The following is a 16,378-nucleotide window of genomic DNA, read 5'->3' on the forward strand; positions in this document are numbered from 1 at the left end:
TCAACTTTATTAGCATTGATATCCAAACATAAATAAAAATATATAACATCTAGTTAGGCACAGGATACTAATTATACAAATCCAGTTTGTCTGCTGTCCTAGTGAAAGTGTTACCAATCTCCCCACTTCTCTTTCACTGTCACATGTCCTGGTCTGGATGAAAAATTACATGGTCACTCTAGTTATAAGGGCAACGACATTTAAGTGTGGAGTTACAAAAAAAGAAAGAAAAAAAAAGCATCTGTTATCTCTGTTTTAAAGAAATTTACATTTCTAGGTTCAAAATTAAAGCATTCCAATCTTAGTTGGGACTTCTGCATGTGGTTATTTTGAAGAACCAGAAAACAGATATGTACCAGATATGATAGATAGGAATGTACTAGAACGAACTTTGGAAAATGTCTAAAATTGAAGGGATAAAGTTGGGATCTACAAGCTACAGACCAGGGAATTTCCCTTTGAATTCTACAAAATTTCTGAAATGTACTGTTAAGTTTTACATCAAAAAGCCATGCTCATTATGAAGTCAGAACTGATGCCCTCTTATACTTTCCTCACTGTGTGCATAGCCATGGGATGCTATGTTTTACTCTCCTTCTTGGACAGTGGTTAGAGCAAGGCACCAGCCTACCAAGATTGAAGGATAAATCTTACCTGGGCAAATTTACACAGTGTACCAAGATTGTGGGCATACGGCTTCCTTCGTCAGGGTTATCCTGACATGTAAAATACACAGGACACATCAGATGGGCAAGTACGTGACCTTTTATCTAAGTGGTAAGAGTTTGGAGAATGGACAGGTCAGCAATACCTAGCATATATTACTACTGTCAAATAGGATAGCGATAGCTCTCCTAATAAATACTGTTCTCCTAGAGGAGAGGAGCCTGCTGCAGGTAGGAAATAGGGCTTTCTGATCCTAGTCAAGAAACCACTTCCTCTAGGAAGGCTCCTGATTCTCAAGGCTGTACACACCTCCATATTCCTTATAGCTAACTCACATCACAGCATTAATATATAACCTTCTATCACAATCCCCTTGTTCCTCATCAATGCTCCTTCACTCGGCTTCCAGCTCCATGATGGTAGGGGCAGTCTTTTGTTAACAGTTGACTCTTCAGCCTGGCAACAGCAATCAATGCTTACTGAATGGGTTATATAAAGAACACATGCCATTTTTGTCAACTCACTGTATTTTGTCCTTCCGTGAAGCTGAGGGACTAAACAAGTGGTCAGGTCTACTTTAGAATGTGCAGTTCATGAGAAATTTCCTAGCACTTCTACAGAACTCTTATCGCCCAAGAGGGCACTTGCACATCATCTTAACAATTATGTATCCTTAGGTTGGTGTACTGTGCGGTATTTTATTCTAGACAAAACTCTGAGGATCCCAAAGTCAGTTTAGGATGTAAGATTGAAGGTGACAGGATTCATCCAAACACATTTGAGACAACTGACAAAATTGTCAGATAATTGAGGTTTGCAGATTAGTTAGCAGAGTCCATTCCATTATGGTAGTAATTTCTTGTCCCTTAGTTGTTCCTTCACTTGTTATTTTTCTTTCTCATCAGAGATTTCCTGAGCACTTTCAATATACCAAGTTACTGGACATACAAAGACTGGGTTTCTATTTTCTGTAATAACTTGCATTCACATGTGATAAAGAAAAAAGATATGTGTACTTCCAACTTCTAAACCACATAAAGGGCTGTGAGATCACAGTGAGTGACAATTGCCCTAACACCGAAGGATGAATTTGATAGGCAAGATTGAAGGAGAGTATTTTACAGTCATTTGTAAACTGACTTTTCTTTAAAGAGTCCAAACCCCATTGTCTAAGGGCAGGGCAACCTTTCCCCAATGTGAGGGAACTTTGATGCTGGGCTGGGTTTGAGTCATCAGCACATGTATTCATATAGTTTTCTATTCTGAATCAAGTACAACTAAATGACCTGGAAAATAACTTTAAACCTGAAAAAGCTGGTGACTTTGGTCACCTATATTCTGAGTAAAATGTTCACAATATGATACTTACGACATAGTGAATTAGTAAAAAGTCTCAAATATAGAAATATTTTATAAATATAGTTTTATTACTTGGAATACATACAAAAATTCAAACACAGCTAAAAACAATTGCTAAGCAGAGGTCCTATCCAACCTGTTTTAATGAACACATACGTCAATTATAGTCAGCATTTAAACAACTTAAGTCCTGAAACAACTTACTGTCTGTAGGGCCTTTAAATATTGGGTTTAAAAATTGGTTACACCTATTTAAATTTTTCCTCAAAATACAGACTATTAACATTACAGTTTGATTCATCATGAGTTTTTATTTTAGAAAAATAGCTAAAGCCATTAACTATTTTGGAAACTGGAACACTATTTGCCCATTTCCAGTCTTCTGTCATCTTATATTCTCCATGGTTTCTCAAAAATTCCTAATAATTGCTAACAGAAAGCATTTGCAACTTCCGGTAGCTCTCTGGGATACAGAAGTGTGGGTCTAACAGCCTTGAAATCATTTAAGGTGGCAAGATTTTTTTTCTTTTTCTACTTCCAATTTTTGCAATTTTATGTCACTTTATTTTTGCCCAACCAGACTCTCTCTCTGTCAAAGAAAAAGTAAAAAATTGAGTTATTCTGCTTTTCCTGATTGTCAATCCATTACGCTACTTTATCTATTCTTCTCTTTGCCTTGACTAAGGTTTAAAAAAAAAAAAAAAGCCTTCTTGGCAACTTTAGCATTTTCTATAAATTTAAGCTTATTCTGAGCTTTACCCTTTCAAACACTGTTTTATATTTCATGCTCCTCTTTGTAGCTTTTATCATGCCAGTTCCCCTTCTTCTGCACATGATTTTTGACAACCTGACTTCATCAGAGAGCTCTCTGTATTTTTGATGCCTATTCTCTATCTTCCTCTCTAAGTTCATTTAACTTAAAAAACTTTTTTTTAGAATGTCATCTAAAGAAAATTTTCATCTTTTGCTGGTCCCCTCTCATGACTGGTACAATTTTTAAAAAAACTGGAAAAGGAAGCTGGCAGAGAAGCAGAAAGACAGGCTTCTGGTTTGCTACTCCACTGTGCTATTCAGTCTGGTCTTGTGCCCTCACCCCACAGCCCTGGACACAAGTCAACTAGGAATCTTCTACTGTAACATTCTCTGATTCAGAGGGAAGTCTGAATTATGCAATACTCTTTCTCAACCCTAAATATGAACATACTCCCCTAAGACCTGCTAACAGATCTCTACTACAATACACACACAATACAAACCCCTTATTTGCCATACAAGGCCTTCTGTGATCAGCTCCATTTCCTTCCAACCTCTACTGCACTTAGCCCTCCTATAAGAACTTCTTGTGTTCTCTAATGCACTTGACTGTTTCATACCATTGCTCACATTATTCCATCTGTCTAGATCGCTATCTCCTGAAAGTTATCTCAATAAAATCTTGGGAACTCAGTGCTTCTTTATGCCAGCCAGGTTAACCCCTATTTTCTTCTACCTTTACACCTGTTACAGATGTTATTTACACATCCATCTGAATGACACGACTGTAAGGAGCACAATTATGCCTTATCCATCTTTGTATCCTCCTCACATATTATAGTACCAAAAAACTGACCTTGAATATACATTTATTTATGCCTCCCATAACTTCTTCAGATCCTAGTTTGATTCTTGGAATCTGGATATGCCGGCCCTTCAAATTTACTCTGTTCCTGGACCCAAGTCTTCTCCAAGCAAAACAGCCTTCACATTTATGTTTCAAAATTTAAAATCCTAAGCTATCCTTTCATGGAATGCTCTTGAGCATGTTAATAGCTTTTTATAAAACTGGGCATCAAGTCCTGATGAATGCTGGGCATTCTCAGGGATACAAAAATTACCCAAGGTCACTTTGCTTCTCATTCATTTAATAAGCATTTGATGATGAATGCTAAGTATCCAGAAATGCTAAGCACTAAAGATACATAAAATTCAGTATTCTTGTCATCAATGGCTTCATTCTAGAGAAGACAATGACAGTGGCAGGGCTAGAGCCCAAGTCCAACAGGTATGAAGCTAAAGAATGCATCTTCAAATCCAATCATTTTCTTAATAACTATTACCCTAGATCACGTTGAACATGTGCTCCTTGAGGTTTTTTCATAATAAATACTCTAAAGCCATCTCTCTGCAAGCCAATACTTGAGTGCTATCTTTTATTATTTTTTCAAACCTAACTACAGGATTACAACTTAATCAACTTAACTGCATGTGCTGGCTTTTGGTCTTGTATGTTAGCTTGCTGTTGTACCTGAGAATTTTCATCCTGACCTTCTCAGATCTGGCCTATCCTCTGACTTGAACACTGCAATTCTGACTTCATTCAAGTTATTAATTAAAAACAATGAAGAGGAAGGAGCTAAGGCCCAAACTCTAGAAAGCTCTGTCCTACTTTCCTAATAAAATATTCTAAACATGCCACTTATCACTTCATTGACATTGATTATTGTGAACAAAACTATGGAAATTAAGAATAAATCATGCATAACTAAGAGTTCTAGACTGATTTTAAAAATAACAATTATTAAATATCCATTATAAATATTCATTTTATTTTCAAAGGATTGAAAGATGTTACATATATTACATACTACATATAATGGCACATGTCAACCTTTTAAGCTTAAAAATAATCTTTCCCCAAACTGGGATTGATTCATACCCCAAGTAGAAAATGACCCTTAGCCTATAGCACCAACCCGGGCCCAGAGGAAAGCCAATTTGGACCTGTCTGTCCTCTGGCCATGGGATTCCTGAATGACACCAAGGGTCCTCTCCCTCTAGTTTTTCTCCCTGGCAGTATTGAGGCCTGGCACAGGGACCATCTAACTGTACACTGCAGGCCTGGGAAATCAGGGAACATAGAGCGGGGAGGATCCTCCAACAAATTTACAATGGGAAAAAATTAAATGTACATGTTCTTATTGTCTTTTCTATACAGCTATAACAAGACTCTACAAGACAGAAGGAGGCTTAAAATTACTGAAATACAATTTCTATGCTGGTTTTCTTTTAAGAAACTGAAGTCTTATGATAAGAGGAGCCTTAAGAGTTATCTAGTTCAATACTATTAACCTACTCCACAGTATCTTCCCTTCCCAGATTCAGGTATAATTCATTCAAAGTTTTAAATGCCATCCATATGCTGCTTTCTCAGACAAAGACACAGAAATTTAATAATACTTTCATTTTCTTTTTCTTAATTCATAAGGACAATTTCTGCCAAATGTTCTGGCTTATGGCTCTCCTCCTCTTCATAGTATGTTTAAGTTACACATTAAAAATTAAAAAAAATACCACTATGGAATTTTCATAAGCAACATCCAACCAATCAGTAAAACACAGTACACAGTGTGAAAATTTTAATTTATTCCCCTCCCAAATATCCAGAATATATACCCCTTTAGCTTTCAGAAATTTGATAATGAAAATACCAACAGAATTGATCATATGAAAGGAAAAGAAAGAAAAGCACATATTTAAATAGGAAACATCCCTAAGTCTTCCCTAACCTATAGTGCAAGTTAATGGTATGTATCTGGCAATGTTACCGTTCACTTGATTTATAAAAATTGTACAGGACAGAATTAAAGCGAAGAGAGGCCTCTGGTTTTTATTTATTTTTTTAACCCTAGCAGATTTTTAAAAAGAGGCTATATTAAATGACAATGTATTTTGAGTCAGGGGGAGGGGAAAAAAATTAAAAACCCAAAACTTCTTTCAGTTTATTCAAAATAAAAATACACATAGAATTATGAAAATATAGGTTTACTATTTCCACCACGTAAGTTGATGTTGCTGTTGAAAGGCTTGCAAATTGTTTTTCAAGTTTTTAAAGCTCATCTCGATCCCTCAATAAAGTATACCTATATTCGCTGGGCGCTAGCTTCTGGAAGGAGCTCTCAGGTGGACTGCTTGCTATATCCTGGACTTGCTACAAAAGAAAAAACGAGACACTTTTGTATCATTATACTTTATGGAGTTGAAATATTTAAATAGGAGTATTAGATGAATGGTGGTTGCCTTATAATTCTTTCCTTATTAATCAATAAAAGATAGCAAGTGTGCCAAAGACAAGAGTTAAGTGTGAAGCCTTGATTTCCTCATGTAAGTGCCCTTACTCAGATTCTCTCTATAGGATGCACAACCTGAGGTTGGCCCAACCTATCCCTCTTACAAAGGACTGCTAAGAGAATGGAAGCCACCTACTCTGCAGATCTTATCTATTAGTTACTCAGATGCCAGAAATTATTCAAAGCTTGGTTTAAATAGGGAGTGAAAAATATACAATACTGAAAGAAATTAATTTCTGTAGTATTTGTATACCAGTAGAAAACCAAAATATATGGTGAAACTGGAACAGTGACTTCCAAGAATTATAAAGAAAAGGCAGTGTAGTCTGACCCTTATCTCCTCATTGTGAGCCCCTCAAGAGCAGGCCTGAATGTCACCACTTTAACATCCCCTATAATGAACATGGGCACATAGTGCATATATTACACACTATACATATTAGCATATTCTCATTGAAACACAAAGCAAGGTATCTACAAACTTACCATTTGGCTTCCTGATATTCTACTTCCCTAGTACATTTAAAATTTTTGCTGAGATACATGTTTAGATTAATTAAGTTGAAGTTATGTTACTATAAAACAAACATTTACAGTATTCAGTGCCCCTCCGGGTATTAGTATACAAAGATGAATAAACAAAATACAGGAGTTCATTGTCTAATGGAGAAGCAGAAACACATGGTAGGACACTACAATAATGGTAAATCACATCTTTCCTAATCTGATAGAATGCTAAGCAGATCTTTTCTGAGAAAAAGAATCACCTTTGAGTTATACTGCCAGTAACAAGTTTGTCTCCTTCTAATTATCAAAGAAAAGTCTAATCTCATTTTTCAAGGAAAAAACATGTCATCAGATTCCCAAAGAGAACTCTTAACTCTGAACCTAATCTGTCTCTTAAATAAGGTAAAGTTCATTTTTCACAAATGGAGGTTCTTTGGGCAAAATAGTGGATTTAAGTCGTAGACATATAAAATAGAAGGGATTTTGGCACATGGCATTTTCCCCTCTTAGTTTCATGTTATTAGACATTCTATAAACAAGAACATATCAAAATGCAAATTTAGTGCTGTTTAGTAAAGCAGGGACAAAGAAATAAATAACTTGTAAGAGAAGTTACAAAGTAGAAAGAGTAAAATTCTCAGGTTATATGTATATATATATATGTGTGTGTGTGTGTGTATTTAAATATATTTTTTTCTTTTTCTTTTCTTTATTTTTGGGAATACTGTGAATTGAACCTAAGGGTGCTTAACCACTGAGCCACATCCCCAGTCCTTTATATTTTGAGACAGGATCTTGCTAAGTTGTTAAGGCTGGCTTTAAACTTGTGATCCTCCTTTCTCAGCCTCCAAAGTCACTAGGTTTCCAAGTGTATGCTACCACACCTGACTAAACATATTTTAACTAGGAATTTGTATATGCAAATAAAAGCAAACATTTTTATAAACAGTCGTGAAGCATTCTAAATCTCAAATAGGAAAGCTACATTAAACCATAAGTTTTGAGCATTATCAATACTGTATTCTTGAGCATTATCAATACTGTACTCTTAAAATCATTTGGTTAAGAATAGCAAAAATCATTGCTTTCTTTATAGTATATTCAATCTTCTAGACACAGGAAGGCTTGAATAATCACTAGAATCCACTGACTTCAGTGATTTATCTGCTCCTAGTTCCTACTTTTATCTGAAGCCAACTGTATTTAACCCTTTTGCAGTAGTTTTCTGCAGAGGTCATAATCAAACCACCTTAGTTGAAATGATCAAGAAACTATGGTAATATTCCACATTTCTGAAGCCGTATTTTTAATGATTTAAAAAATATCTTATTTGTTTATTTTTATGTGGTGCTGAGGATTGAACCCAGTGCCTCACACACGCTAGGCAAGCGCTCTACCACTGAGTTATAACCAGAGCCCTGAAGCCCTAAGATTTTTAAAAGTAATTTGAAAGTAGCACAATTTGTATATTTTCTATGGTATGTTCAGAATTTCTTTGCACAGAATTCAGGAGTTGAAACTCAAGCCAACTCAGGAACTTCAGATCCTCTCTGAAAGAGTTCTCATTGGGAAACAAGCAAGAGTCCTACCTCTCCTGGGGCTGTGTCAGTTGGGTCAGGTCCATGATGGAATTCTCTGTGCAGTTTTCCAGAATGTAAATCAAACACAAATTGCTTGAGTTTTCCAGGAATTCTAAAACCAAAATAAAATAAAAATTCCTTAAACTGGCAAAACACTCTTACCTCTATTTTACCAATCTCACAATATTAAAAAGAAAAAAAAAACTTAAAAATTTTTTTTACCAACAATCCCATCAATCCCACCATACTATTACAGGACAGGTATATGTCAATATGGTTGTAAACATGGCATCTAAATACTCAGTTTTATATTCTAATTCTTGCACTTGTTTCATAGATATTTTTCTATGCTTAATTTTTTTGGGGGAGGGGTACCAGGGATTAAACTCAGGGGTACTTAACCACTGAACAACATCACCAGCCTTTGTTTCTTTTGAGACAGGGTCTTGCTAGATTGCTGAGGCTGCTTTGAACTTGTGATCTTCCTGTCTCAGGCTCCCTAGCTGCTAGAATTACAAGCATGAGCCACTGTGCCCAGCTCTAGGCCTATCATTTTAACAGACACATTGTAAGCTGTCAAAATGCTATACCCAAACTTACTTAACCACACTATTTATGACTGGACATTTATATAGTTTTCTTAATTTTATATATACATACATATATAAACACATTTTCTTTATCCATTCATCTACTGAAGGGCTTCTAGGTTGGTTCCACAGTTCAGCTACTGTGAATTGTGCTGCTAATATATAAACATTAATGTGGCTTTGTCCCTGTAATATGCTGTTTTTAAATTCTTTGGGTATAGACTGACGAGTGGGATAGCTGGGTCAAATGGTGGTTTCGTTCCCATCTTACATACTCCATACTGCTTTCCATATTGGCTGTACCAATTTGCAGTCCCACCAGCAATGTACGAGTGTGCCTTTTTCCCCACATCCTTGCCAATAGTTATTGCTGTTTGTGTTCTTAATAGCTGCCATTCTGGACTGGAGTAAGATGAAATCTTAAGAGTGGTTTTGATTTGCATTTCTCTAATTGCTAGAGATGTAGAACATTTTTTCATATATTTGTTGATTGTGTATTATCTTCTGAGAGGTGTCTGTTCAGTTCCTTGGCCCATTTATTAATTGGGCTATTTGTTTTTTTGGTGTTTAGCTTTTTGAGTTCTTTAAATACCCTAGAGATTAGTGTTCTACCTGATGTGTGAATGGTAAAAATTTGCTCCCAAGATGTAGGCTCTCTATTCACCTCACAGATTGTTTCTTTTGCTGAGAAGAAGCTTTTTAGTTTGAGTCTATCTCATTTATTGATTCTTGGTTTTAATTCTTGTCCTATAGGAGTATTATTAAGGAAGCTGGGGCCTAATCCAACATGATGGAGATTTGGGCATACTTTTTATTTTAATATGCGCAGTGTCTCTGTGTTAATTCCTAGGTCCTTGATCCACTTTGAGTTGAGTTTTGTGCATGGTGAGATAGGAGTTTAATTTCATTTTGTTGCATATGGATTTCCAATTTTCCCAGCACCATTTGTTGAAGAAGCAATCTTCTCTCCATGAATGTTTTTGGCACCTTTGTCTAATTTAAGATAACTGTTATTATGTGGGTTAGTCTCTATGACCTCTATTCTGTACTATTGGTCTAACAGTCTATTTTGGTGCCAATATCATGCTGTTTTTGTTACTACTGCTCTGTAGTATAGTTTAAGGTCTGGTGTGGTCCACCTGCTTCACTCTTCTTGCTAAAGATTGCTTTAGCTATTCTGGATCTTCAGTAGATGAATGGATAAAGAAAATGTGGTATATATACACAACGGAATATTACTCAGCAATAAAAGAGAATAAAATCATGACATTTGCAGATAAATGAATGGAGTTGGAGAATATAATGCTAAGTGAAGTTAGCATTATATTCTCCAAAAAAAACAAATGCCAAATATTTTCTCTGATATAAGGAAGCTGACTCATAGTGGGGTTGGGAGGGGGAGCAAGGGAGAATCAGAGGAACTCTAGATAGAGCAAAGGGGTGGGATGATCAGAGAGGGGGCATGGGGTAAAAAAGATGGTGGAAGGAGATGGATATCATTATTCTAAGTACATGTATAAAGACATGAATGGTGTGAATATACTTTGTACACAGCCAGAGATATGAAAAATTATGCTCTATATGTGTAATATGAATTGTAATGCATTCTGCTGTCATATATAACAAATTAGAATAAAAAAGAAAAAAAATATACACAAATAAATTAAAAACCTAGGTCCTGCAAAATCATATTAAAAATAACAGGGCTCAAGGAAAAACTAATGTTAGGAGCTAACCACTTAAAAGTATGCAGTCTTGCAACCAGAGTACAAACAGCGTACAAGGAAAATACTGGCATTACTCAACCTCCACCATCACTTGAACCAAGTGCCCCTTGTAAACCTTATCCTGAAGCTAATAAGTCCTCTTTAGAAATGCAGGTCCTTGAAGGCATTCACTGCCATTAAGAATCAGTTTCATAAAATTAATATGAACCAAGTGTAGTATTGTCAAATTTTTTCCTAAATACGGACAGAAATGTCTTCACAACTGTTTCAACCACACATGTAGCCTCACTGGACAGTTTAAAAGCAAAACACTGGGGCTGGGGTTGTGGCTCAGTGGCAGAGCACTTGGCTGGCATGTGTAAGGCCCTGAATTCCACCCTCAGCACCACATATGAATAAATAAATAAAATAAAAGCCCACTGACAACTTAAAAAAAAAAGGCAAAGTACTTCTCAGAGCCATTAGCCAACTTTTTTTCCACTAGAAAGGCACTTCTGTACGATTTTCAGTTATTTTGTTTTATTTTGGAGGTCTTCATCAATCTCTAAAAGTCTTTAACTGTGAAAAAAGTTTAATCTCATGGTTTCAAAACATTCTGAGGAAAATGATAGATGAACCAATACAACTCCACTATGGCCATTATTCCCTTAATCACCGATCATGTATAAGCAAATTTACAGCACAGAGACCTGCACTGTGGCAGAACAAACCATAATTAATTAAGCAGACTTATATGAGGCTTTCTTCTTTGTAATTATTTGAGTTACAGCTGATAAACTAGGATTGCTGTGTTAAAGAATAAGAACTTTTGACAAAGTGTTGGCAAATCATACCTAAAAAACATAAGTCAATTTCTGCTATTTGCTGAGGTATTTGTTCTCTGAAGTTCTGCCAGCATGGTTGTTTATTTTTTTAACTTTTTTTTTTTTTTTTGCTAATTTGGTTAAGTAAAAGGTACCTGCATTTTAATTTCTATGTCTTCAAAAAAACTAAGTATTTTCTTTCCATTGTTTGTTTCAATTTATATTTCTGCTTATATGAATTATCTACCTTCTACTGAGATCTTGGTACTTTTAAAACTTCGTTACATACTTAAGCAGAAACACTGCTTTTCACATCTCTGGCAAGAATTAAAATGTAGGTCCACACATACTATCATTCCTTGGGTAGAACTGACTCTTTAAATCAGTTTTTGGTAGCAAAGAATAGCTGGCTTGTGTTGACATTACCAGTTTCATTTTCTTTTTATCCTCTCTTGAGGTCCTGGAAGTGCTGTTTCTCCCCTTCAATAACTCCCACTGAGATGTACCAACCAATAACTTCATTGTACAGCCATTTTGGCTCCCCACTAGTTCCAATGCAACCGAGACCAGCAGGTGCCAAATGCACAGTTTACAAATACAAATGACTGTCAGGTAGCTGTATTGACAGGCTGCCTTTGAAAGGTTCTCTGGTGTTGAAGTAATTGCACATGCACCAGAGATAAACATTGAGAGAGGATCAATTTAAATTTAATCTGACATCATCTACTGTCACTCACAGTAAAGTGCTGAAATAATATCTATAGAAACGCAAATGGTCTACAATGTTTAAGATGGAGGTCCTACTAGTTTGGTTGCATAAGGGCCAAAGACTATCACAACTAATACAGTATGAATTGCATTTGCTAGTTGAGAAATAATTCATGAATGATTAAATCTTAAATGTGACAAATCTGTAGAGAACATGCAAGACAGATTTTCCCTAACTTGATTTTTCTCCTCTTGTCAACAGTTTAAAAAATGGTGAGCAAGAGGCAACAACAAGGGAGATCCAATGAATCTGAACTGATGTACAGAAAAAGGAATTGCAAAAGGGCTCTTATCTAGCACCTGGCCAGAAATTATCCATCATTATTAAGAAGTAATAATCAGTGAGTCAACAATAAATGGTCAAGAAAACAAAGTGGTAATCTGCTAAAAGATCCTTACCATAATCAGCAAAATTATATTTTTGCACTTTAGGGCACAATTTTCCTAACCAGGACACCTAAGTGTTCACTTCCATCCTCCACTTTTCCATTGTTTACAACTCTTTATTTTTAGATGAGGCAGAACACAGTGAAACACACAACTGTTAAATGTATGACTAGGCTTTGATACATGCATAGAAGGTACAAGCTATTTTTATTGTTTAAAAAATTATACAGTAGATAATGTCCTTTTTTTCAATCTAAGTTCTATAAGCTTTAACATATACCTAGCATTTTGTTGCCACCTCCATAAACCAGATAAGAACAATTCCATCCTTTGTAAAGTCAGACCTTCCCTTTTCCCCTAACTCTTAGCAATTACTAATCTGTCTTCTGTTCCTACAATGTTATATACATGCAATCATATAACATATAATCATAAGAAGGGCTTTCTTTCCTTAGCACACTACTTTATATAAAACATTCATTCATTTTATTGCTGAATAGTATTTCATTGAGAGATATAAAATAATTGTTTGTTCATTTACCCACTTCAAGTGATCATGAACAATGCTACTACAAACAGATGTGCATACATTTTTGTGTGTGAATTTTATTCCTCTAAAATAAATACTGGGTCAAATGGTAAGTATATGTTTAACTTGTTAAAGAAACTGCCAAACGTTTTTCTAGAGTGACTATATCATTTGCAATCTCACCAGCAAGGTCTAAGAATTCCAGTGGGTCCACATCCTAATGAACACTTAGCGTTATTACTATTTCAATCAAGGCATTCTAAAGAAATACAACAGCATCTCACGGCAGTTCTAACTTGGATGTCTCTAATGACTAATGGTGCTGAGCTTCTTATGTGTTTATTTGCTATCTGTATATCTTCTTTACATTCGAACGATCTTTCATTATACATAAATTAAAAATGAAAGTTTTTAATTTAATGAAAATCCAATTTATCAATTTTTCTTTTATGAAAAGTGTTTTTGATACTCTAGGAACTCTGCTTAATGTCAAGTCATGACAGTTCTCCTATGTTTAATCCTAAGAGTTTTCTAGCTTAGTCTTTTATACTCGTGTCTATGATCAATTTTAAGTTGATTATTCCTGAAAGAAAATTCTTCTTTAGTATGAGGATGTTCAACTGGTGCAGCATCCTTTGTTAAAAGACTGTCCTTTCTCCTCTGAATTGCCTTTGAACCATTAAAAAAAAAATTACCAAATTATGTCTCTATTTCTAGATTATTCTGTCCCATACAATGTACCTATTCTTTCATCCATATTACATTGTCTTAATTACTTTAGTATTTATCATGTCTTAAAATCAAAATCCACCAACTTTGTTTCTTTTTCAAAACTGTTTTGGCTTTTGTAGTGTTACCTTTCCACATAAATTTTAGAATTAGCTTGTCTAAATCTATAAAGAATCTAGCTGAAATTTTGAGTAGGCTTATATTAGGTCTATATAGGTCAATCCGGGGACAAAAGACAAACTGCACTGAGTCTTCTTTCGATCCATAAACACAATATATCGCATCATTCATTTTGGTTTTGGATTTCTTTCATAAGTATTCTGTAGTTTCTAGCATACAGATAACTATACATATTTTATCAGATTTAGTAAGTAGGGTTTTTTTCCCTTCTTTTGGAACTATTATAAATGGAATTTAATTTTTGTTTTATAATTGTCCATTGTTAATAAAGAGAAATACAAGTTTTTTAAAATTGACTTTGTATCCTGCTAAAATAATACCACTTCTAAGCTCTAGCTTTTTAGTAGACTTGTTGGTAATTTCTACATAGACAATCATGTCATCCTCATAGAATCTGATTTTTATTTTTTTCTAGTATGCTTTTTATTGATTTTGTTTTATTGTACTTACTAGGCCTTCTGGCACAATACTGAATAGGAATGGTAGTTTTCAACCTTAAGAAAAGCATTCAGTCTTTCACTATTGAATATTAGATATGGGTTATTTATAGATGCCCTTTGTAAGATAGTGGAAGTTTCCTTTTTTTTAAAAACTCCCTAATTCCCCTACCCCCTGGTAAACACCACTCATTTCACTTCTCACTTCTAGGAGTTCAAGTGTTATACACTCTCATAATGTGAAATCATGTAATATTTGTCTGTGACTGGCTTTTTTCACTTAATATAACGTCTTTCAGGTTCATCAATGTTGTAAAAAATACCAGGATCTCTTATTCACTGTGTATGTATACACCATATTTTCTTCATCTATTCATCAGGTCATGTAACTAAGGCTGATTCCATATCTTAGTTATCATGAATAATGTGGCAATGAACATGGGAGCATGGACACCTCTTTGAATTACTGATTTCATTTCCTTTGGATATATAACCAGGGGTGCAATTGCTGGATCTTAGGGCTTTTTTTTAAGGATACTTCATACTTATACTATACTTCATACCATTAATGGCTATACTAATTTATATTCCCTTTTCTCTATGCTAGCACTTGTTGTCTTTGTGAAAACAGCTGTTCTAACAGGTGTGAGGTCAATGTCTCCATGTAGTTTTAATTTCCATTTTCTTGATAACTTGTTTTGAAAATATTTTTTTCATATCTGTTGGCCACTTTTATGTCTTCATTTGACAATGTTCAGATCCTTTGCTCACTTCTAATCAGGTTGTTTTCTAAGATATTTTGTGTTTCTCAGATATTTTGGATATTAATTATTTATCAGGTATGTGGTTTACAGATATTATGTCCTATTTCATAGGCTGTCTCTTCATTTTGTAAGTTGTTTGCTGTGCAAAAAGCTCTTTATATTGATGCAATCCCACTTGTCTCTGCCTTTGCTGCCTGTACTTTTAGGGTCATATACACAAAACTGTTGCCTGGACCAATGTAATGGAGCTTTCCCCCTATATTTCTTCTAGTAATTTTACAGTTCAGGTCTTAAGTCTTCAATCTATTTCAAGTTGATGTTTGTGTATAGTATGATATAAGGGTCTACATTCATTCTTCTTCTTATGGATATCCAGTTTCCTTCTAGTTTTCCCAGCACCATTTATTGAACAGAGTGCCCTTGCCACCACTGTGTGCTGTTAGCACCTGTTAAAAAATTCAACTGACCACAAATGAGCAGATTTATTTCTGGGCTTTCTGTTCTGTTTCATTGTTCTATGTCTGTTTTCATGCAAGTACCATGCTATTTTGATTATTATAGCTCTAGAGTATATTTTGAAGCCAAATAGTGTGATACCTATGGCATTTTGGTTTTTGCTCAAGATTGCTTTGTCTACTCAAGATCTTTTGTTGTTTTATCTATTTCTGGGGGGAAAAATCATTGGAATTTTGGTAGGAACTGCATTGAATCTATACGTTGTTGGGGGTACATTTTTCATTTTAACATTATTAATTCTAATCCACAATCATCAGATATCCTCCCATTTCACTGTGTCATCTTTGATTTTGTTCAGCAATATTTTATAGTTTTCAATTCACTAGTCTATCATCACCTTTTCTTTTTATTTTTTCATTTTTCTGTTTTGTTTTTGCTTTGCAGAACTATGAACTGAACCTAGAAGTGCTCTACCATCACTGAGCTACAACCCCATCCCTTTTTAAATACACACACACACACACACACACACACGCACGCACGCACGCACACACACACACACACACACAAGAGACCCGGTCTTACTAATTTAGCAGGCTGGCCTTAAATTTGTGATCCTTCTGCCTCAGTATCTGGAGCTGCTGGGATTACAGGTATGTGCCATCACACCTGGCTCTCTTCCTTCTCTTATCAATTGCTCTGGCTAGGACTTCCAGTACTACATGGGATAGAAGTGGTGAGAAGAAGTATCCTTGTCTTAATCCTAATCCTAGAGGAAAAGAAAAGCTTT

General features: G+C 35.1%; 1 protein-coding gene across 1 annotated transcript in view; it reads right to left on the minus strand.

Moving 5' to 3' along the window:
- Positions 1-5,769: 5,769 nt before the first annotated feature.
- The window catches only part of Erp44 (endoplasmic reticulum protein 44), an 81,340-nt gene continuing 70,731 nt past the window's right edge, over positions 5,770-16,378 (minus strand). The window contains exons 11-12 of the mRNA XM_026379273.2: positions 8,228-8,330; positions 5,770-5,992 (exon numbers count right to left, since the gene is read on the minus strand). Of these exons, the coding sequence (XP_026235058.2) occupies positions 5,891-5,992; positions 8,228-8,330 (205 nt within the window). The 3' untranslated portion in view covers positions 5,770-5,890. The remainder of the gene's footprint in view (positions 5,993-8,227; positions 8,331-16,378) is intronic.

Source organism: Urocitellus parryii, chromosome 4 (assembly GCF_045843805.1).
Source record: "Urocitellus parryii isolate mUroPar1 chromosome 4, mUroPar1.hap1, whole genome shotgun sequence".
Lineage (NCBI taxonomy): Eukaryota > Metazoa > Chordata > Mammalia > Rodentia > Sciuridae > Urocitellus > Urocitellus parryii.